This window comes from Pongo abelii, chromosome 13 (assembly GCF_028885655.2).
Source record: "Pongo abelii isolate AG06213 chromosome 13, NHGRI_mPonAbe1-v2.0_pri, whole genome shotgun sequence".
NCBI classification, from domain to species: Eukaryota; Metazoa; Chordata; class Mammalia; order Primates; family Hominidae; genus Pongo; species Pongo abelii.
In genome coordinates, this window is record NC_071998.2 from 51,778,885 (window position 1) to 51,800,689 (window position 21,805).

Below are 21,805 nucleotides of genomic sequence, written 5' to 3' on the forward strand. Positions count from 1 at the left end.
ACTCTGTCGCCCAGACTGGAGTGCAGTGGCACTATCACGGCTCAATACAGCCTCCACTTCCTAGGATCATGCAATCCTCCCACCTCGGCCTCCCATGTAGCTGGGACTACAAGCGCACACCACCACACCTGGCTGATTTGTTTATTTTTTTGTAGAGTCAGGGTCTCACTATGTTGCCTAGGCTAGTGTCAAACTCCTGGGCTCAAATGATCCTCCCGCCTCAGCCTCCCAAAGTGGTGAGAATACAGGAGTGAGCCACTGCCCTGGCTGCGAATTGATATACTTCTAAATAATAGTCTAATTTTGAATCTGTTGAAGTACACTACGCTTTTTACAAATATAAATAATTGAGCTGGGCACGGTGGCTCATGCCTCTAATCTCAGCACATTGGGAGGCCAAGGCGGGCAGATCACCTAAGGTCAGGAGTTCAAGACCAGCCTGGGTAACATGGTTAAACCCTGTCTCTACTAAAAATACAAAAATTAGCTGGCCATGTTGGCAGGTGCCTGTAATCCCAGCTACTCGGGAGGCTGAGACATGAGAATCACTTGAATCCAGGAGGCAGAGGTTGCAGTGAGCCAAGATAGCACCACTGCACTCTAGCCTCAATGACAAGAGCAAAACTCCATCTCAGAAAAAAAAAAGAAAAGAAAAGAAAACAAATATACAGAATTGAATGAGGCTGGGCTCGGTGGCTCACGCCTGTAATCCAAACACTTTGGGAGGCCGAGGCGGGCGGATCACCTGAGGTCAGGAGATCGAGACCATCCTGGCTAACACGGTGAAACCCTGTCTCTACTAAAAATACAAAAAATTAGCCGGGCATAGTGGCGGGTGCCTGTAGTCCCAGCTACTCCGGAGGCTGAGGCAGGAGAATGGCATGAACCCGGGAGGCGGAACTTCCAGTGAGCCGAGATTGTGCCACTGCACTCCAGCCTGGGTGACAGAGCAAAACTACATCTCAAAAAAAAAAAATTCAATGATAGTAATACTTAGTGTTTTTATTTACCTTTACCTTTATCAAATATGTATGTTATTTATACAGGAATAATGAGAGATGATTAGTCCATGAGGGCTCTGCCCTCATTAATGAATTAATGCCATAACTGCAGGAATGGGTTAATCCTCTTCTCTCTTGTCCTTTGTCCTTCTGCCATGGGATAATGCAGCACAAAGTCCCTCACCTAATACAGCCCCTCAGTCTTGGACTTTCTAACCTCTAGAACTGCAAGCCGATAAATTTCTGTTCATTATAAATTACCCAGTCTGCCAGGTGAGATGACTCATGCCTGTAATCCCAGCACTCTGGGAGGCTGAGGCGGGAGGATCACTTGAACCCAGGAGTTCAACACCAGCCTGGGCAACATAGTGAGACCCCCATCTCAATTAAAAATAATAATAAAAATAAATTACCCAGTCTGTGGTATCCTATTATAGCACCACAAAATAGACCAAGACACGATAGATAAAAGAGGTCACTGTTTATAGATTTAATAATCATGGAACAAGTCTATTATTTCAGGTAAATGCCTGGTGTGCTTACTCTTAGGCCTGAGTTGGAAGACTTTCAGAAATAAGGGTAGAAGAAAAGTTTTAGGTCCATGAAATCGTTATCATTGGAAAGACAGTCCAAACTGACTAGGAAGAGGTAGAAGTTCTGCTCTAGGTGAGCTTATCATGGCCATTCCTGATAAGGATTAGGATTTGTGCCAGATTCAACCAAGCCATCCATTGGGGTAGAAGGAGAGGAACTTCTTGAGATACTGATTAGTATTGTAGTTACATCAGAGCTCAGATCAAAAGCAGCTGACTCCTTAGTGGTCCCCTAGAACTAGGGTGAGGCATGGGTTTCAGTCCAAGAACACTTCTTCCATTAATGATCATAGAGTGCCTGGAATATCACAGGACATCTTTCATCGCTGAGGGATAAAATGCTCCTCCACCTCAGGCATGAACTTAAAAGATCTCTTCATTGAGGAACACAGATATTTTATTGCTATTTTCATAAAGTCTCTGATTATAATAGGAAATAGAACACTTGGCATATATAAATGAAATTCATATATTAGTTGGAAAGAGACCACAATATAACTTTTTTGGAAGTTGCTTTAACAATCCCTGGTTTTAGGCTGAGCGCGGTGGCTTACCTCTGTAATTCCAGGGAAGGCGAGGTGGGCGGATCTCCTGAGGTCAAGAGTTTGAGATCAGCCTAACCAATATGGTGAAACTCCGTCTCTACTAAAAATACAAAATTAGCCAGGTGTGCTGGCGCATGCCTGTAATCCCAGCTACTCAGGAGGCTGAGGCAGGAGAGTCGTTTGAACCCAGGAGGCGGAGATTGCAGTAAGCCGAGATCATGCCATTGCATTCCAGCTTGGGCAACAAGAGCGAAACTCCACCGGAAAAAAAAAAAAAAAAAAATTCCTGGTTTTGAGAACATTACCAATTTTTTGTTTTACCTGTTCCTCCATTAATTTTTAACTCAGGAATGTGACTTGCTTAATCTTTCCAGCAGTAGCTCCTTTGGTATCACAAACAAGGACCCAATTGTCATGGGCTTTCTTCTGCAGAACAAAATGTTGCCTTGTAAGATATTTTCACATTCTGTAGTTTACCTCCAATTTATCGAATTCAGTGATTTTAATATTTCCCTTTCTCCATACCTAATTGCTCTGATTTTTCTTTTCTACTCAAATTCTTCCAGAAGGTATTCTGTCTGATCAATGAGCTCAATTTTCAGCTTGCAGCTTTATAATACATTTTCTAGGGGCCTTGAGCTGACTATAGTGAACAACTATCCTGTTCCATCTTCCTTAACTGTTCTGATTATGCATAATTGAGATCTCATTACTCAGCTAAAGTTGTAAGTGGCTTCTCTCTTCTTGAACTAATGTTAATACAGTTTGGGTCCTTGTCATATCCATTCCCTGTTGTGATAAATTGTAAAATGTAGCCACAAGATCCTCCCATGATCGTTTGCAATGTGACTTTGCCCTTCCTTCCATCAAGAGATCAGCTATATCCCCACCTGCTGAATCTAGGCTGATGATGATGATGATTATTATTATTATTATTATTATTATTTTTAAGACAGGGTCTGGGTCTGTTACCCAGGCTGGAGCGCAGTGGTGCAATCTTGGCTCACTGCAACCTCCACCTCCCAGGCTCAAGCCATCCTCCCACCTCAGCCTCCCTAGTAGATGGTACTACAGGTGTGCACCACCACGCCTGGCTAATTTTTGTATTTTTTGTAGAGACGGGGTTTCGCCATGTTGCCCAAGGTGGTCTCTAACTCACGAGCTCAAGTGATCCGCCAGCCTCAGCCTCCCAAAGTGCTGGGATTACAGGCGTGAGACACCATGCCCGGACTAGGCTGATCTTTTGACTTGCTTTGATCAACAGAATGTAACAGAAGTGATGTGATGTGACTTCCAAAGCTAGACATTAGATACATTGCAGCTTCTGCTTTCACTCTCTTATGATACGGTCCTGCGACTGTCATATAAGGAAGTTAGTCTAGCTTACCAGAGAATGAGAGGTTTCTGAAAAAATAACCAAGGTACCCACCCAGTGGACTGCCAGCACCATCTGCCAGATGGGTAAGTGAGGCCATCTTGACCTTCCAGCCCAACCACCTCCTACTGAATGCAGCCACAAGAGCAAGCCTAGGCAAAACCAGCAGTTAACTGTCAGCTAACCCAGAGAATAGTAAAAAATGATAAACCACTGCTGCTCTAAACCACTACGTTTTGAGGTTATTTATTATGCAGTAATAGCAGCTAGAACTGCCTTCTCTGTCTTTCACTTTCTGACCTTGTTGAGCCCCTGGCTCTCCATTGACTAATCCAGATAATACAATTTCTTCTCTATTACTTTTCTCCTCAGTTTCAAACTTAAGAGAATTATTCATAACTTTAGCATCATCATTTTTATAATCAAGAGATTCTTTCCTCTCCTTTTGGAAACCTATGATGTACTTTCAGTTGTTCCTGAATTTGGTGTTTTGGCTATTCCAACTTCCTATAAGACAGAAGCTATGCTTTACTTTTGCTTCAAGTGCTTTTGCTTCGTGAAGAGCTTTTTTTTTTTGAGACAGAGTCTCAATCTGTCACTCAGGCTGCAGTGCAATGACACGATCTTGGCTCACAGCAACTTCCACCTCCCATGTTCAAGCGATTCTCCTGCCTTAGCCCCCTGAGTAGCTGGGGCTACAGGTGCGTGCCACCATGCCCAGATAATTTTTGTATTTTTAGTAAAGATGGGGTTCCACCATATTGGTCAGGCTGGTCTCGAACTCCTGACCTCGTGATCCACCCACCTCAGCCTCCCGAAGTGCTGGGATGACAGGTATGAGCCACCGCGCCCGGCCATGAAGAGCTGTCTTACCTCTAAGAAATTTTCTAAACTCTTGTTCATTATTTTAATATGAACTTAAACTTTTCTACAAATTGCCTTACATTTTCTTCTTGGCCTACACCACAGCAAGTACATTTTCCTCTGGCTTTAGGTTACTTTTTTTTTTTTTTTTTTTTTTTTTGAGAAAGAGTTTCACTGTTGTTGCCCAGGCTGCAGTGCAGTGGCACAATCTTGGCTCACTGCAACCTCTGCCTGCCTGGTTCAAGTGATTCTCGTGCCTCGGCCTCCCAAGTAGCTGTGATTACAGGCATGTACCACCACACCCGGCTAATTTTGTATTTTTAGTACAGACGGGGTTTCACCATGTTGGTCAGGCTGGTCTTGAACTCCTGACCTAAGGTGATCCTCCCACCTCAGCCTCCCGAAGTGCTGGGATTACAGGCATAAGCCACCGCGCCCAGCCAGGTTATCTTTTTTTAATTTAATTTTTTTTTTTTTTTTTTGAGACAGGCTCTCACTCTGTTGTCCAGGCTGAAATGCAGTGGTGTAATCATAGCTCATTGCAGCCTTGAATTCCTGGGCTCAAGCAGTCCTCCCACCACAGCCTCCCAAGTAGCTGGGACCACAGGCATGCACCACCATGTCTGGTTAATTTTTTTTAATTTATTTTTTGTAGAGATGGGGTCTCACTATATTGCCCACATTTAGATGACTTTATTAGTGTTACCTGATTTTATCCAGCTCCATCATGAGAAAGATACATGTAGTCCTATTTTGTTGGCTGTTCTCTTCAAATTAGTTATTAGCTCATGAAACATCTATTGATATCCTGACACCTTTTTAAGGATTCCTGGCCAGGCTTGGTAGCTCACGCCTGCAATCCCAGCACTTTGGGAGGCTGAGGTGAGTGAATCACCTGAGGTCGGGGGTTCGAAACCAGCCTGGCAAACATGGCGAAACCCCGTTTCTACTAAAAATACAAAATTAGCCGGGCGTGGTGGTGCATGCCTGTAATCCCAGCTACTTGGGATGCTGAGGCAGGAGAATTACTTAAACCTGGGAGGCAGAGGTTGCAGGAAGCCGAGATCACGCCATTGCACTCCAGTCTGGGCAACAAGAACAAAAAAACTCCATTTCAAAAATAAAAATAATAATAATAAGCATGAGAGTGTGCTCTTTGTGAAATTCCACCATGGCATACCGTGGCCAGGGCCAGAAAGTGCAGAAGGTTATGGTGCAGCCCATCAACCTCATCTTCAGATACTTACAAAATAGATCGCGGATTCAGGTGTGGCTCTATGAGCAAGTGAATATGCAGATAGAAGGCTGTATCACTGGTTTTGATGAGTATATGAACCTTGTATTAGATGATGCAGAAGAGATTCATTCTAAAACAAAGTCAAGAAAACAACTGGGTCGGATCATGCTAAAAGGAGGTAATATTACTCTGCTGCAAAGTCTCTCCAACTAGAAATGATCAGTGAAGTGAGAAATTGTTGAGAAGGATACAGTTTGTTTTTAGATGTCCTTTGTCCAATATGAACATTTATTCATATTGTTTTGATTACCCTTATATTATTACAAGATGGCAATAAATGCTGTAGGATTGTTTGTATTAAAACTAATAATACTAATAATAATAATAAATCTTTTTTTTTTTTTTTCTGAGACGGAGTTTCGCTCTTGTTGCCCAGGCTGGAGTGCAATGGCACAATCTCGGCTCACTGCAACCTCCACCTCCCAGGTGCAAGCGATTCTCCTGCCTCAGCCTCCCTAGTAGCTGCGATTACAGGCATGCGCCACCACTCCTGGCTAATTTTGTATTTTTAGTAGAAACAGGGTTTCTCCATGTTGGTCAGCCTGGTCTCGAACTCCCAACCTCAGGTGATCCACCTGCCTTGGCCTCCCAAAGTGCTGGGATTACAGGCGTGAGCCACCACGCCCAGCCAATTCCTGTTTTTTTTTAATTGTTGTTTTTTTTTGTTGTTTTTTTTTTTTTTGAGACCAAGTCTTGCTCTGTTACTCAGGCTGGAGTGCAGTGGTGCCATCTCTGCTCGCTGCAACCTCTGCCTCCCGGATTAAAGTGATTCTCCTGCCTCAGCCTCCCTTATAGGCGCGTGCCACCACACTCAGCTAATTTTTGTGGTTTTAGTGGAGGCAGGGTTTCACCATATTGCCCAGGCTGGTCTCGAACTCCTGGACTCAAGTGAGCCACCGGCCTCAGCCTCCCAAAGTGCTGGGATTACAGGTGTGAGCCACAGCACCCAGCCTCTGTTCTTTCCTAGAAAGAAATCCTCCGCAGACTAAAGGGCAAATGCCAGTAAGGCGGTGATAGGGACGGCATTCCAGGGCACTCCCACTAAATTCCGGATCACAGCGGGCTGCTCAAGCAGCAAAGGCCCTGCTCTAAGTTGTGCAGGCATAGATTTTCTGGAGCAGTGGTTCTCAAAATTTGTTCCAGAAACTGGCAAGGTTAAAACTATTTTTATAATAATACTATGACATTATCTGACTTTTCCATTCCCATTCACTCAGGAGCATACAGTGGATTGTTTCCAGAAAACTCCATTGCCCTGAAAGCTAAGATAATGTGTATTTCTATTTTCTTTTTTTTTTTTTTTTTTTTTTGAGTCGCCCTGTCGTCCAGGTTGGAGTGCAGTGGTGCGATCTCGGCTCACTGCAATCTCTGCCTCCTGAGTTCACACTATTCTCCTGCCTCAGCCTCCGGAGTAGCTGGGACTACAGGCGCCCACCACCATGCCCAGCTAATTTTTATGTATTTTTAGTAGAGACAGGGTTTGCACCGTATTAGCCAGGATGGTCTCGATCTCCTGACCTCGTGATCCACCCCTCTCGGCCTCCCAAAGCGCTGGGATTACAGGCTTGAGCCACCGTGTCCGGCCATCTATATTCTTGTGTCTTAAATTGTTCTCAGGTTTTTTGGTTGGTTGGTTGGTTGGTTGGTTTGGTTTTTTGGAGACAGAGTCTTGCTCTATCACCCGGGCTGAAGTGCAGTGGAGTGATCTTGGCTCATGGCAGCCCCAACCCCCTGGGCTCAAGCGATCCTCCCACCTCAGACTCCTGAATAGCTGGAACCAGAAGTGTGCACCACCACACCTGACTAAATTTTTTCTTTTTTTTTTTTCTTTTTGAGTCGGAGTCTAGCTCTGTCACCCAGGCTGGAGTTCAGTGGCAATCTTGGCTCACTGCAAGCTCCGCCTCCCGGATTCACGCCGTTCTCCTGCCTCAGCCTCCCTAGTAGCTGGGACTACAGGCACCCACCACCACGCCCGGCTAATTTTTTGTATTTTTAGTAGAGACAGGGTTTCACTGTGTTAGCCAGGATGGTCTCGATCTCCTGACCTCGTGATCCACCCACCTCCGCCCCCCAAAGTGCTGGGATTACAGGCGTGAACCACCGCGCCCGGCTTATTTTTTTCTTAGAGACGAGGTTTTGCCATGTTGCCCCGGCTAGTCTGGAACTCTTGGGCTCAAGCGATCCTCCCACCTTGGCGTCCCAAAGTGCTGGGATTTTGGGCGTGAAGCACCACACTTGGCTTAAACTTTTCTGTTTTAAAATATAAAATGGGCCGGGCGCGGTGGCTCACGCCTGTAATCCCAGCACTTTGGGAGGCCGAGGCGGGCGGATCACCTGAGGTCAGGAGATCCAGACCATCCTGGCTAACACGGTGAAACCCTGTCTCTACTAAAAATACAAAAATTAGCTGGGCATTGTGGCGGGCGCCTGTAGTCCCAGCTACTCGGGAGGCTGAGGCAGGAGAATGGTGTGAACCCGGGAGGCAGAGCTTGCAGTGAGCCGAGATCGCGCCACTGCACTCCAGCCTGAGCGACAGAGCAAGACTCGGTCTCAAAAAAAAAAAAAAAAAAAAAAAAAAATATATATATATATATATATATATAAAGGCTGGCTGGGCACAGTGGCTCACACCTGTAATCCCAGCACTCTGGGAACTCTGGGAGACCGAGGTGGGCAGATCACTTGAGGTCAGGAGTTCAAGACTAGCCTGGTTAACATAGTGAAACCCCATCTCTACTAAAATATAAAAAGTATGCTGGGCGCGGTGGCTCATGCCTGTAATCCCAGCACTTTGGGAGGCTGAGGCGGGCGGATCACCTGAGGTTGGGAGTTCAAGACCAGCCTGACCAACATGATGAAACCCCGTCCGTACTAAAAGCACAACATTAGCCAGGTGTGGTGGCACATGCCTGTAATCCCAGCTACTCAGGAGGCTGAAGCAGGAGAATCACTTGAACCCGTGAGGCAGAGGTTGCAGTGAGCTGAGATCACACCATTGCACTCCAGTCTGGGCAACAATAGCGAAACTCCACCTCAAAAAATAAAATAAAATACAAAAAGGAGCCAGGCATAGTGGCATGTGCCTCTAGTCCCAGCTACTGGGGAGGCTGAGGCAGGGGAATCTCTTGAACCCGTGAGGTGAAGGTTGCAGTGAGCCAAGATCACACCACTGCACTCCAGCCAGGGCAACAGAGTGAGACTCCGTCTCAAAAAAATAAAATAAAATATAATGTAATGTAACATAATACAATAAATATAGTATGGCAATTTTTTTTTTTTTTTTGGAGGCAGGACCTCACTCTCTTGCGCAGAGGTGCCATCACAGCTCCTCTGTGATCCTGAGCTACAGTGATCCTCCAGCCTCAGCCTCCCAAGTAGCTGGGACTATAGGCACACAACAGCACACCAGCTAATTTTTTATTTTTTGTAGAGACAGGGTCTCACTATGTTGCCCAGGCTGGTCATGAACCACTGTGCTCAAGCGATCTTCCTGCCTTGGCATCCCAAAGTGCTGGGATTATAGGTGCGAGCCACCATCCCTGGCCTAAATTTTTCTCAGTTTTAAAATATAACAAATACTGATGGAAATACCCATGAAGACAATTTTCAACATTAAGAAGGTTTGAGACCAGAAAGTTTGAGAACTGTGGATTGGAGGGAACATTATCATAATAAAGATCAAATTTTCCTTGACTCTCAATCCTGAGATGTTCCTTTGATTCTAAGGCCCTCCTTGAGGCTCCCTCTCCTTCCTTGGGATGTTTGACCCGGAAAATGGGGTCAAAAACTGCTGCCGCAAACATCTCCAGTGCCACTACCCGAGGTCTGGGGAGACCCATGGGGTCAAAGGTGAAAGGGCAGGGGAGGAGAGGGACCAGGAGGTGGAGGAGGAGGAATAGGAGGAGGAAGAGGGCTGGCCGTGCACCTCCATCCCATATATCTGCTGGAGGCATGTTTCTGCAGGGTATTAGCCCCACCTAGCTCTCTCAGTGCCCCAGGTATCCCCTGCCCTCCCCACCCCCCACCTTGCCCTGGTGCCTTCTGCAGTCCTTCTCCCTCTCAGCATCCCAAGGACTCTTCTGCTTCCCCACAACCCTGGAGCACACCACTCCTGGAGTCTGTGTGCCCAAACCTCCATCAAGGACAATAAAGACAGCCTTACCTGGCAGAAATTAAGCTGTTGGCTGAGGGTGGCAGCTCATGCCTGTAATCCTAGTATATTGGGAGGCCAAGACAGGAAGATTGCTTGAGGCCAGGAATTGAAGACCAATCTGACCAACATAGTAGACCCTGTCTCTATTATAAATATTTTTTAAAATTAAGCTGTTACTAGTTTTTTCTTTTTTTTTTTTTTTTTTTGAGATGAAATCTCACTTTGTCGCCACACTGGAGGGCAGTGGTGCAATCTCAGCTCACTGCAACCTCCGCCTCCTAGGTTCAAGCAATTCTCCTGCCTCAGCCTCTTGAGTAGCTGGGATTACAGGCGCATGCCACCATGCCCAGCTAATTCTTGTAGTTTTTAGTAGAGATGCGGTTTCACCATGTTAGCCAGGATGGTCTCAATCTCTTAACCTCGTGATCTGCCCGTCTCAGCCTCCCAAAGTGCTGGGATTACAGGCATGAGCCACTGTGCCCAGCAGCTGTTACTAGTTTTTTAAGGAGATCACATGTGAATTAGATCCTGAGTTCTCCTATGTTTGGAAATAATTTTTTTCCAAACGCTGTTGCTATTAAGGCTCCAGAAGTCGGTCTGCCTCCCCACCCACCCCACCCCTTAGAGGTAACAAAGTGTTGTTATCTGGATGAAGCTGATTTTTTACATAGAACTGGAGAGGGGCCGGATATGGTGTCTCACACCTGTAATCCCAATAATTTGGGAGGCCAAGGTGGGAGGATTGTTTGAGCCCAGGAGTTTGAGACCAGCCTGGGTAGCACAGCAAGACCTTATTTCAAAAAAAAAAAAAAAAAAATTGGAGAGGATTTTCACATTAGTGAGTCACTTAGCTGTCAGGTGTCCCCCACCCCAACAAGTCAAGTGAATTTGACTAGCTGCGGATTCCATATAGAAAGCAGAAAATCTGGGATAGGCATGGTGACTCACGCCTGTTACCCCAGCACTTTGGTAGGCCAAGGCAGGTGGATCGCTTGAGACCAGGAGTTCCAAACCAGCCTAGCCACATGACAAAACCCTGTCTCTACTAAAATACAGAAAAATAGCCAGGCTTGGTTGTACACACCTATAATCCCAGCTACTAGGGAGGCTGAGGCAGAAGAATCGCTTGAATCCAGGAGGCGGAGGTTGCAGTGAGCCAAGATTCCACCACTGCACTCCAGCCTGGGCGACAGAGTGAGAGTCCCTCTCAAAAAAAAAAAAAAAGGAAGCAGAAAATATTGTGTTATTCTTTGTTCTAGCTTCTCCTTACTTAATAACAGTTAACAACAACATAAGATAACTGTGAGACTAAAGATGCACACTCTTGATAATCCTTGTTGTTCATTAACTCGGTAAATGAAAATGTGCCTCATACCTCCCTTGTGCCCTGAATTGTGCGGGGTGCCGGTTATAGTTATGTGCAAGGTAGATGTAATTTTGCTTGAACGAAGTGCCTCAGTGATGTCGTTGAAGGGGTAAAGCCCCCACCACTGACAAAACCATTTCAGTCGACCTAATTTCATTAGCTCTACTTAAGACAAGAGGATTAATTGATTACCTAGCAGCCGTATTGTTTAGTCTGTTTCATCCCTTATTATTTTCATATTAGTAATCCTTTGTCAGCACCATTTTTTTCTACAAGGATGTCTCTTAAAAGCCACATTTATGTTTGCTGATTGATTTTTTCCTTTTTAGACCTAGACCTAGGTTTTTTGTTTTATTTTTTAAACAGAGCCTCGCCCTGTCACCCAGGCTGGAGTGCAATGGCACAATCTCGGCTCACTGCAACCTCCACCTCCTGGGTTCAAGTGATTCTCCTGCCTCAGCCTCCTGGTGAGACCCCATGGGTCTCCCCAGACCTTGGCTACTGGCACTGGAGATGTTTGCGGCAGCAGTTTTTGACCCCATTTTCTGGGTCAAACACCCCAAGGAAGGAGAGGGAGCCTCAAGGAGGGCCTTAGAGTCAAAGGCCCCTGGGTTCAAGCGATTCTTAGATTGCCCCACTGCCCTCCAGCCTACTCAATTGAGCGAGACTCTGTCTAAAAAAAAAAAAAAAATTCCCCACCCCACCAAAATAAAAGGAGCCTCAGGAATCTGTGAACAATACCAAAGGGCTGATATTCATGACATCAGAGTTCCAGAAGGAAAGGAGAAGAAGTGCAGTACAAAAAAAAAAAAGTTGAAGAAACAATGGCTAAAATTTTCTAAATGTTGGCAAAAGACAATAACTGATATTCACTAAGGCCAACAGAACCTTAACAGAAAAAACCCAGAGAGTCTCTCTGAACTAACTCTGTTTCAGGGGGCTGCTAGATAATAAAATAAATAAATGAATAAAAAAGAAAGACCCAAATGAATCCAAATTGAGATAGATTACAATCAAACTTTGAAAATATAGACAAAGAAAATCTTGAAAATAGCCAGAGAAAGACAATGTATTGCCCACTGCATTCCAGCACTCTGGGGGGCCGAGGCGGGTGGATGACGGGGTCAGGAGTTCGAGATCAGCCTGACTAACATGGTGAAACCCCATCTCTACTAAAAATATAAAAATTAGCCAGGCATGGTAGCACACACCTCTAGTCCCAGCTACTCAGGAGGCTGAGGCAGGAAAATCGCTTGAACCCGGGAGGTGGAGGTTGCAGTGAGCTGAGATCACTCCACTGCACTTCAGCCTGGGCGACAGAGCAAGACTCTGTCTCCAAAAAAAAATTAATAAATAAATAAAAACATTTTATTATTGTTTTTGAGCCAATTAGAAAAAAAAAAAAGAAAAAAATGTATTTGTGTGTCTGTGTGTGTGTAACAACATTTTAAAATGCTTAACAGCCCGGGCATGGTGGCTCACATGAATAATCCCAGCACTTTGGGAGACCAAGGCAGGTGAAAGGTAAACCCCTTGAGACCAGGAGTTCAAAATCAGCCTGGGAAACATAGTTAGACCCTGTCTCTATTATTTTTAAAAAGTAAAAAAAAAAAAAAACTTTAAAAAGTGCTGAATAAAAAAAGGTGTCACTAAAAGACAAAAAAAAAAGAGAGATGTCACCTCAAAATTCAATGAAAATATTCTTTAGGAATAAAGATGAAATAAAGACATGCTTAGATACAAGGAAACTAAGAGAATGTGTTGCAAACAAAACTCCTCTGAATAAATTGCCGTAAGTTCAGATATAAGAGAAATTATATCAGAAGAAAGCTAGGAACATAAGAAATGAATAAAGAACAATAAAAAGGCTAAATACCAGAGTAAATAGCATGTACCCAGGTAAATAGAATATTCTTTTCCTCTGGAGTTTTTGTTTTTGTTTTTTGTTCTTTGAGATAGAGTCTCGCTCTGTTGCCCAGGCTGGAGTGCAGTGTCGCAATCTCGGCTCACTGCAACCTCCGCCTCCCTGGTTCAAGCGTTTCTGCTGCCTCAGCCTCCTGAGTAGCTGGGACTACAGGCACGCACCACTACCCTGGCTAATTTTTGTATTTTTAGTAGAGATGGGTTTTCACCATGTTGGCCAGGATGCTCCCAATCTCCTGACCTCATGATCTACTCGCCTCGGCCTCCCAAAGTGCTGGGATTACAGGTGTGAGCCACTGTGCCTGGCCTGAGTTTTTAAAAATATATTTCATAGTTGAAAACAAAAATTAAGGTAGCTGGATCATGAGGTCAGGAGTTTGAGACCAGCCTGGCCAACATAGTGAAACCCTATCTGTACTAAAAATACAAAAATTAGCTGGGCATGGTGGCGTGTGTCTGTAGTCCCAGCTACTCGGGAGGCTGAGGCAGAATCACTTGAACCTGGGAGGCAGAAGTTGTGGTGAGCCGAGATCCTCCCACTGCAATCCAGCTTGGGCAACAGAGTGAGACTCCGTCTCAAAAAAAAGAAAACAATAATTATACTACTGGCTGGATACAGTGGCTCATGCCTGTAATCTCAGCACTTTGGGAGGCTGAGGTGGGCGAATCACTTGGGGTCAGGAGTTCAAGACCAGCCAGGCCAACATAGTGAATCCCCATCTCTACTAAAAATACAAAAATTTGCTGGATGTGGTGGCATGCGCCTGTAATCCCAGCTACTCCGGAGGCTGAGGCAGGAGAATCGCTTGAACCCAGGAGATGGAGGTTGCAGTGAGCCAAGATCGTGCCACTGCACTAGAGCCTGGGCAACAGAGCAAGACTCCATCTCAAAGATAAATAAATAAAAATTAGGCCGGGTGCAAGGCCAGGCGCAGTGGCTCACGCCTGTAATCCCAGCACTTTGGGAGGCCGAGGTGGGTGGATCACAAGGTCAGGAGATCGAGACCATCCTGGCTAACACGGTGAAACCCCGTCTCTACTAAAAATACAAAAAATTGAAAAAAATACCTCTCCCTCTCCCTGTCCCTCACCCCCTCCCTCTCCCCTTTCTTCGGTCTCCCTCTCCTTCTCTCCCCTTTCTTCGGTCTCCCTCTGTTGCCAAAGCTGGACTGTACTGCCGTGATCTCAGCTCGCTGCAACCTCCCTGCATCGGGCTCCTGTGATTCTCCTGCCTCGGCCTGCCGAGTGCCTGGGATTGCAGGCGCACGCCGCCACGCCTGACTGGTTTTTGTATTTTTGGTGGAGACGGGGTTTCGCCATGTTGACTGGGCTGGTCTCCAGCTCCTGGCCTCGAGCGACCTGCCCGCCTCGGCCTCCCGAGGTGCTGGGATTGCAGAGAGAGTCTCGCTCACTCAGTGCTCAATGTTGCTCAGGCTGGAGTGCAGTGGCGTGATCTCCGCTCGCTGCAACCTCCACCTCCCAGCCGCCTGCCTTGGCCTCCTAAAGTGCTAAGATTACAGCCTCTGCCCTGCCGCCACCCCGTCTAGGAAGTGAGGAGAGTCTCTGCCCGGCCGCCCATCGTCTGGGATGTGAGGAGCTCCTCTGCCCAGCTGCCCCATCTGGGAAGTGAGGAGCGCCTCTACCCAGCCGCCCCCTCTGGACAGTGAGGAGCGCCTCTGCCCGGCCGCCCCGTCTGGGAAGTGAGGAGCGCCTCTGCCTGGCAGCCCCGTCTGGGAGATGAGGAGCGCCTCTGCCCGGCCGCCCAACATCTGGGAAGTGAGGAGCGCCTCTGCCCGGCCGCCACCCCGTCTGGGAGGAAGTGAGGAGCACCTCTGCCCGGCCGCCCCGTCTGGGAGATGAGGAGCGCCTCTGCCCGGCCGCCCAACGTCTGGGAAGTGAGGAGCGCCTCTGCCCGGCCGCCACCCCGTCTGGGAGGAAGTGAGGAGCACCTCTGCCCGGCCGCCCCGTCTGGGAGATGAGGAGCACCTCTGCCCGGCTGCCACCCCGTCTGGGAGGAAGTGAGGAGTGTCTCTGCCCGGCGGCCCCATCTGGGAAGTGAGGAGCGCCTCTGCCTGGCCACCCCGTCTGGGAAGTGAGGAGCGCCTCTGCCCAGCCGCCCATCGTCTGGGAGGTGAGGAGCGCCTCTGCCCGGCCGCCCCGTCTGGGAAGTGAGGAGGACCTCTGCCCGGCCGCCCCATCTGGGAGGTGAAGAGCGCCTCTGCCCGGCCGCCCCGTCTGGGAAGTGAGGAGGACCTCTGCCCAGCCGCCCATCGTCTGGGATGTGAGGAGCGCCTCTGCCCAGCCACCCTGTCTGGGAGGAGTACCCAACAGCTCCGAAGAGACAGCGACCATTGGGAGCGGGCCATGAGGACGATGGCGGTTTTGTTGAAAAGAAGAGGGGAAGTGTGGGGAAAGGAAGGAGAGATCAGATTGTTGCTGTGTCTGTGTAGAAAGAGGTGGGCATAGGAGACTCCATTTTGTTCTGACTAGGAGAAATTCTTCTGCCTTGGGATGCTGTTGATCTATGGCCTTTCCCCCAGCCCCGTGCTCTCTGAAACATGCGCTGTGTCAACTCAGGGTTAAATGGATTAAGGGCGGTGCAAGATGTGCTTTGTTAAACAGATGCTTGAAGGCAGCATGCTCTTTAAAAATCATCACCACTCCCTAATCTCAAGTACCCAGGGACACAAACACTGCAGAAGGCCGCAGGGACCTCTGTCTAGGAAAACCAGAGACCTTTGTTCATGTGTTTATCTCCTGACCTTCTCTCCACTATTATCCTATGACCCTGCCATATCCCCCTCTCCGAGAAACACCCAAGAACGATCAATAAATACTTTAAAAAAAAAAAAAAAGAATCAAAATTGAGGCCGGGCGTGGTGGCTCACACCTGTGGTCCCAGCGCTTTGGGAGGCCGAGGCGGGCAGATCATGAGGTCAGGAGATCGAGACCATCCTGGCTAGCATGGTGAGGCCCCGTCTCTACTAAAAATACAAAAGATTAGCTGGACGTGATGGCGCCTGCCTGTGGTCCCAGCTACTTGGGGGGCTGAGGCGGGAGAATTGCTTGAGCCTGGGAGGCGGCGGTTGCGGTGAGCTGAGATCACGCCACTGCACTCCAGCCTGGGTTACAGAGTGAGACTCTGTCTCAAAAAAAAAAAAAAGAATCAAAATTGAATCACTTGTGTTAAAAATTCTCACAAATGGAGCTGGGGAAGGTTCTCATGCACAAATGCCTGATAATGAGAACTATTAGAAAAGAATCTGCAAAAACCACAATCTTTTACAAAGGCCATCGCAAACTTACACAAAAAAATACTTTTGTGAGGACATCTGCCAGCAACTGCCTGTCCAACTTGGGACTGGTGCCACTAGTGTTATTGATCCTTGTAGCCAAGGATAATTGATTCAAAACAATTATGTAATCCCCCTCTTTTATCCTTTAAAAATCTTTATCTTCCTTTACCTCCCTGAATATGCACGTTTACTATGGCATGTGTATTCCCATTGCAATGCCCATTCCCAAATAAATGATATAATATAAAAAAATAAATAAATAAATAAAATAAAATAAAATCAAGAAGAAAGAATAATACTCGAAAAATAAAAAAATAAAAATAAAAAAATAAAAAAATAAAAAATTAGCCAGGTGTGGTGATGGGCGCCTGTAGTCTCAGCTGCTGGGGAGGCTGAGGCAGGAGAATGGCGTGAACCCGGGAGGCGGAGCTGGCAGTGAGCAGAGATTGCATCACTGCACTCCATCCTGGGCAACAGAGCAAGACTCCGTCTCAAAAAAACAAAACAAAACAAAACAAAAAATTAGGCCGGGTGCGGTGGCTCACACCTGTAATTCCAGCACTTTGGGAGGCCACGGCAGGCAGATCACCTGAGGTCAAGAGATCGAGGCCATCCTGGCCAACATGGTGAAACCCCGTCTCTACTAAAAATACAAAAATTAGCTGGGTGTGGTGGCACGTGCCTGTAGTCCCAGCTACTTGGGAGACTGAGGCAGGATAATCACTTGAACCCAGGAGGCAGAAGTTTCAGTGAGCCGAGATCACACCACTGCACTCCAGCCTGGCAACAGAGCGAGACTCCGTCTCAAAAATAAATAAATAAAAATTAATTGTGAGATAGCTTTTACTTTGCTATTTATTCATTTTTATTTATTTTAGAGATGGGGGTCCTGCTATGTTGCCCAGGGCAGTCTCGAACTCCTAGCAATCCTTCCTCCTTGGTCTCCCAAAGTGCTGGGATTACAGTTGTGAGCCACATTCCTTCCAGCTTACTGGGCTATTTAAAGGTTTCTCATACTACCGTATCCTGCTGATCAAAAGCTCTAACTTGCAAAAAAAAAAAAAAAAAAAAAAATCTACCTTGCATATGAATATACTCATATCTATCTATCTATGTATCTAAAACTGTGAGTAAAACCAAATGGGTAACCAAATTTAATGCTACTTTACTGGATAATGTTATTTGATGCTGAAAAGTTTTAAACCTGGTGTCCAGGAGGGAAGCCTTAGTGTAAACACATGATTGTGTCCAGTGATTTGTCATTTTACAAATCCCACACTAGATGGCAGATTTTAAACAGGATTTTCTGGGTCACAAATTAATTAGGAAAAAACGGCTAGGCATGGTGGCTCACACCTGTGATCCCAGCACTTTGGGAGGTGCAGGGGGGCAGATCACCTGAGGACAGGAGTTCAAGACCAGCCTGGCGAACATGGTGAAACCCTGTATCTACTAAAAATACAAAAATTAGCTGGGCATGGTTGTGGGCGCCTGTAATCCCAGCTACTCGGGAGGCTGAGGCACAAGAACCGCTTGAACCCTGGAGGCAGAGGTTGCAGTGAGCAGAGATTTCACCACTGCACTCCAATTTAGGTGACAGAGTGAGACTCTGTCTCAAAATAATAATAATTAGAAATATCTATATCTATATCTATATATAGATCTGCAAAGGAAAAAATCTGGGTATGGAGGCTCATGCCCGTAATCCCAGCACTTTGGGAGGCTGAGGCGGGAGGCTGAGGTGGGAGAATAAATTGAGCCCAGGATTTCAAGACCAGCCAGGGCAACATGGGGAAACCCCATCTCTACAAAAAATATAGAAATTAGCTGGGCGGCCAGGCGTGATAGCTCACGCCTGTAATCCCAGCACTTTGGTGGATCACCTGAGGTCAGGAGTTCAAGACCAGCCTGGCCATCATGGTGAAACCCTGTCTCTCAAAAAAAAAAAAAAAAAAAGAAAAGAAAAGAAAAGTTAGTCGGGCCTGGTGACGTGCACCTGTAATCCTAGCTACCCAGGAGGCTGAGGCAGGAGAATTGCTTGAACAAGATCATGCCACTGCACTCCAGCCTGGGTGACAGAGCTAGACTCCATCTCAAAATAAGTAAATAAATAAATTAGCTGGGCATGGTGGTGCCCACCTGTGGTCCCAGCTACTCTAGGGTGCTGAGGCAGGAGGATCACCTGATCCTTGGGAGGTCGAGACTCCAGCGACCTGTGATCTTGCCATTGCCCTCCAGCTTAGGGGACAGAGTGAGGACCTGTCACCCAGGCTGGAGTACAGTGGCACGGTTTCTGCTAACTGCAACCTTCGCCTCCCGGGTTCAAGCAATTCTCCTGCCTCAGCCTCCCAAGTAGCTGGGATTACAGCATGTGCCACCATGCCCAGCTAATTTTGTATTTTTGGTAGAGACGGGGTTTCTCCATGTTAGTCAGGCCAGTCTCAAACTCCCAACCTCAGCTGATCCATCTGCCTCGGCCTCCCAAAGTGCTGGGATTACACGTGTGAGCCACCAGGCCTGGCCAGCATCTGTTTTTTAGTTTAGTTTAGTTTAGTTTAGTTTTTGAGAGGGAGTTTTGGTCTTGTTGCCCAGGCTGGAGTGCAATGGCGTGATCTCCCTCACTGCAACCTCTGCCTCCCAGGTTCAAGTGATTCTCATGCCTCAGCCTCCCAAGTAGCTAGAATTACAGGCACCTGCCACCATGCCTGGCAAATTGTTGGTATTTTTAGTAGAGATGGAGTTTTGCCACGTTGGCCAGGCTCCGAACTCCTGAACTCAGGTGATCGCCTGCTTCGGCTTCCCAAAGTGCTGGGATTACAAGCGTGAGCCACCTTGCCCGGCCCAGCATCTGTCATTTTTTGACTTTTTAATAATAGTCATTCTGACTGGTGTGAGTTCGTATCTCATTGTGGTTTGCATTTCTTTAATGATTAGTGATGTTGAACATTTTTTCTTGTTGGCCAAGTGTATGTCTTCTTTTGAAAATTATCTGTTCATGTCCTTTATGTCCTTTGCTCACTTTCTTTTTTTTTTTTTTTTTTTTTGAGATGAAGTCTCACTCTTGTCCCCCAGGCTGGAATGCAATGGCGTGATCTCGGCTCACTGCAACCTCTGCCCCTCAGGTTCAAGCGATTCTCCTGCCTCAGCCTCCTGAGTAACTGGGATTACAGGCGCCTGCCACCATGCCCAGCTAATTTTTGTATTTTTTTTTTAGTAGAGATGTGTTTCACCAGGTTGGACAGGCTGGTCTTGAATTCCTGACCTTAGGTGATCCATCTGCCTCCCAAAGTGCTGAGATTACAGGCATGAGCCACTGCACCTGACCGTCCTTTGCTCACTTTTTAATGGGGTTGTTTGTTTTTTGGCTTGTTAATTTGTTTAAGTTCCCTATAGATTCTCGATATTAGACCTTTGTTGGATGCATAGTTTGCAAATATTTTCTCCCAGTCTGTAGGTTGTCTTTTTATTCTGTTGATAGTTTATTTTACTGTGCAGAAGTTCTTTAGTTTAATTAGGTCTCATTTGTCAATTTTCTGTTTTAATTTAATTTATTTGTTTTTTTGAAAATAGAGACAGGATCTCACTATGCTGCCCAGGCTAGTCCAGTGGGACTGAAAAACTTTTTTTCTTTTTTTTGGAGACAGAATCTCGCTCTGTCGCCCAGGCTGGAAGGTAGTGGTGTGATCTTGGCTCACTGCAACCTCTGCCTCCCAGGTTCAAGCGATACTTGTGCCTCAGCCTCCCAAGTATCTGGGACTACAGGTGTGTGCCCCCATGCCCGACTAACTTTGTATTTTTTGTAGAGATGGGGTTTGGCCATGGTGGCCTGGCGGGTCTTGAACTCCTGGTCTCAAGTGATCCCCCAGCCGAGGCCTCCAAAAGTTCTGGGATTACAGGCGTGAGCCACTGCTCCTGGTGGATACTGATTTCTGTATACTGATTTTGTATCCTGAAACTTTGCTGAAGTTCTTTTTCAGATCTAGGAGCTTTGGGACAGAGCCTTCGGGGTTTTTTAGGTATAGGATCACATTGTCTACAACAGAGATAGTCTGACTTCCTAATTGAGGTTCCCAAACCTCAATTCTTGACTTCTGTGCACCCACAGGCTCAACACCACATGGACGCTGCCAAGTCTTAGAGCTTCCACCCTCTGAAGGAACAGCCTGAGCTGTATCTTGGCCCCTTTTAGTCATGGCTGGAGTGTCTGGGACGCAGGGCAACAAGTCCCTGGACTGCACATAGCACAGGAACTCTGGGCCCAGCCCACAGAACCACTTTTTCCTCCTAGGCCTCTGGACCTGTGATGGGAGGGGCTGCCGTGAATAGTTCTGACATTCCCTGAAGACATTTTCCCCATTGTCTTGGGGATTAACATTCAGCTCCTCATTACTTAGGCAAATTTCTGCATCCAGGTTGAGTTTCTCCACAGAAAATGAGATTTTCTTTTCTGTTGCATTGTCAGGTTGCAATTTTCCAATCTTTTATGCTCTGCTTCCTTTATAAACCTGAATGCCTTTAACAGCACCCAAGTTACCATTTGAATGCTTTGATGCTAGGAAATTTCTTCCACCAGATACCCTAAGTCATCTCTGTCAAATTCAAAGTTCCACAAATCTCTAGGGCAGGAGTAAAATGCTGCCAGTCTGTTTGCTAAAACATAGCAAGAGTCACCTTTGCTCCAGTTCCCAGCAAGTTCCTCATTTCCATCTGAGACCACCTCAGCCTGGACTTTATTGTCCATAATACGATCAGCATTTTGGTCAAAGCCATTCAACAAGTCTCTAGGGAGTGCCAAACTTTCCCACATTTTCCCGTCTTCTTCTGAGCCCTCCAAACTGTTCCAATCTCTGCCTGTTACCCAGTTCCAAAGTAGCTTCCACATTTTTGGGTATCTACAGCAGTGCCCTGCTCTACTAGTACCAATTTAATGTATGAGTCCATTTTCATGCTGCTGATAAAGACATACCTGAGACTGGGAAGAAAAAGAGGTTTAATGAACTTACAGTTCCACATGGCTGAGGAGGCCTCACAGTCTTGGCAGAAGGCAAGGAGGAGCAAGTCATGTCTCACGTGGATGGCAGCATGCAAAAAAGAGAGGGCTTGTGCAGTGAAACTCTGGTTTTTAAAACCGTCAGACCTCATGAGACTCATTCACTATCAGGAGAACAGTGCTGGAAAGCCCTGACCCATAATTCAATTACCTCCCACCAGGTTCCTCCCATGACATGTGGGAATTATGGGAGTTACAATTCAAGATGAGATTTGGGTGGGGACACAGCCAAAGCATATCACTGCTGTCAAGCAAAGCTGAGAGATTTAATTGGTAAAGAAACAACAAGCCCTTTTTAGATTCAGGCAGTTTAATATTGACAGCAATAGTAAGATTGGCAAA

At 46.6% G+C, this 21,805-nt stretch overlaps 1 protein-coding gene across 1 annotated transcript; it reads left to right on the forward strand.

The window, feature by feature from the left end:
- The first annotated feature begins 4,544 nt into the window (after nucleotides 1-4,544).
- Nucleotides 4,545-5,957, forward strand: LOC129047846 (small nuclear ribonucleoprotein E-like). Its single transcript, XM_054519947.1, has one exon. It carries the CDS (start codon nucleotides 5,550-5,552, stop codon nucleotides 5,826-5,828), a length of 279 nt encoding a protein of 92 aa, XP_054375922.1. The 5' UTR covers nucleotides 4,545-5,549; the 3' UTR covers nucleotides 5,829-5,957.
- The last annotated feature ends 15,848 nt before the right edge of the window (nucleotides 5,958-21,805 follow it).

Excerpts from the sequence above, each read along its gene's own strand:
- LOC129047846 (XM_054519947.1), top strand. The coding sequence starts at position 5,550 with ATGGCATACCGTGGCCAGGGCCAGAAAGTGCAGAAGGTTATGGTGCAG.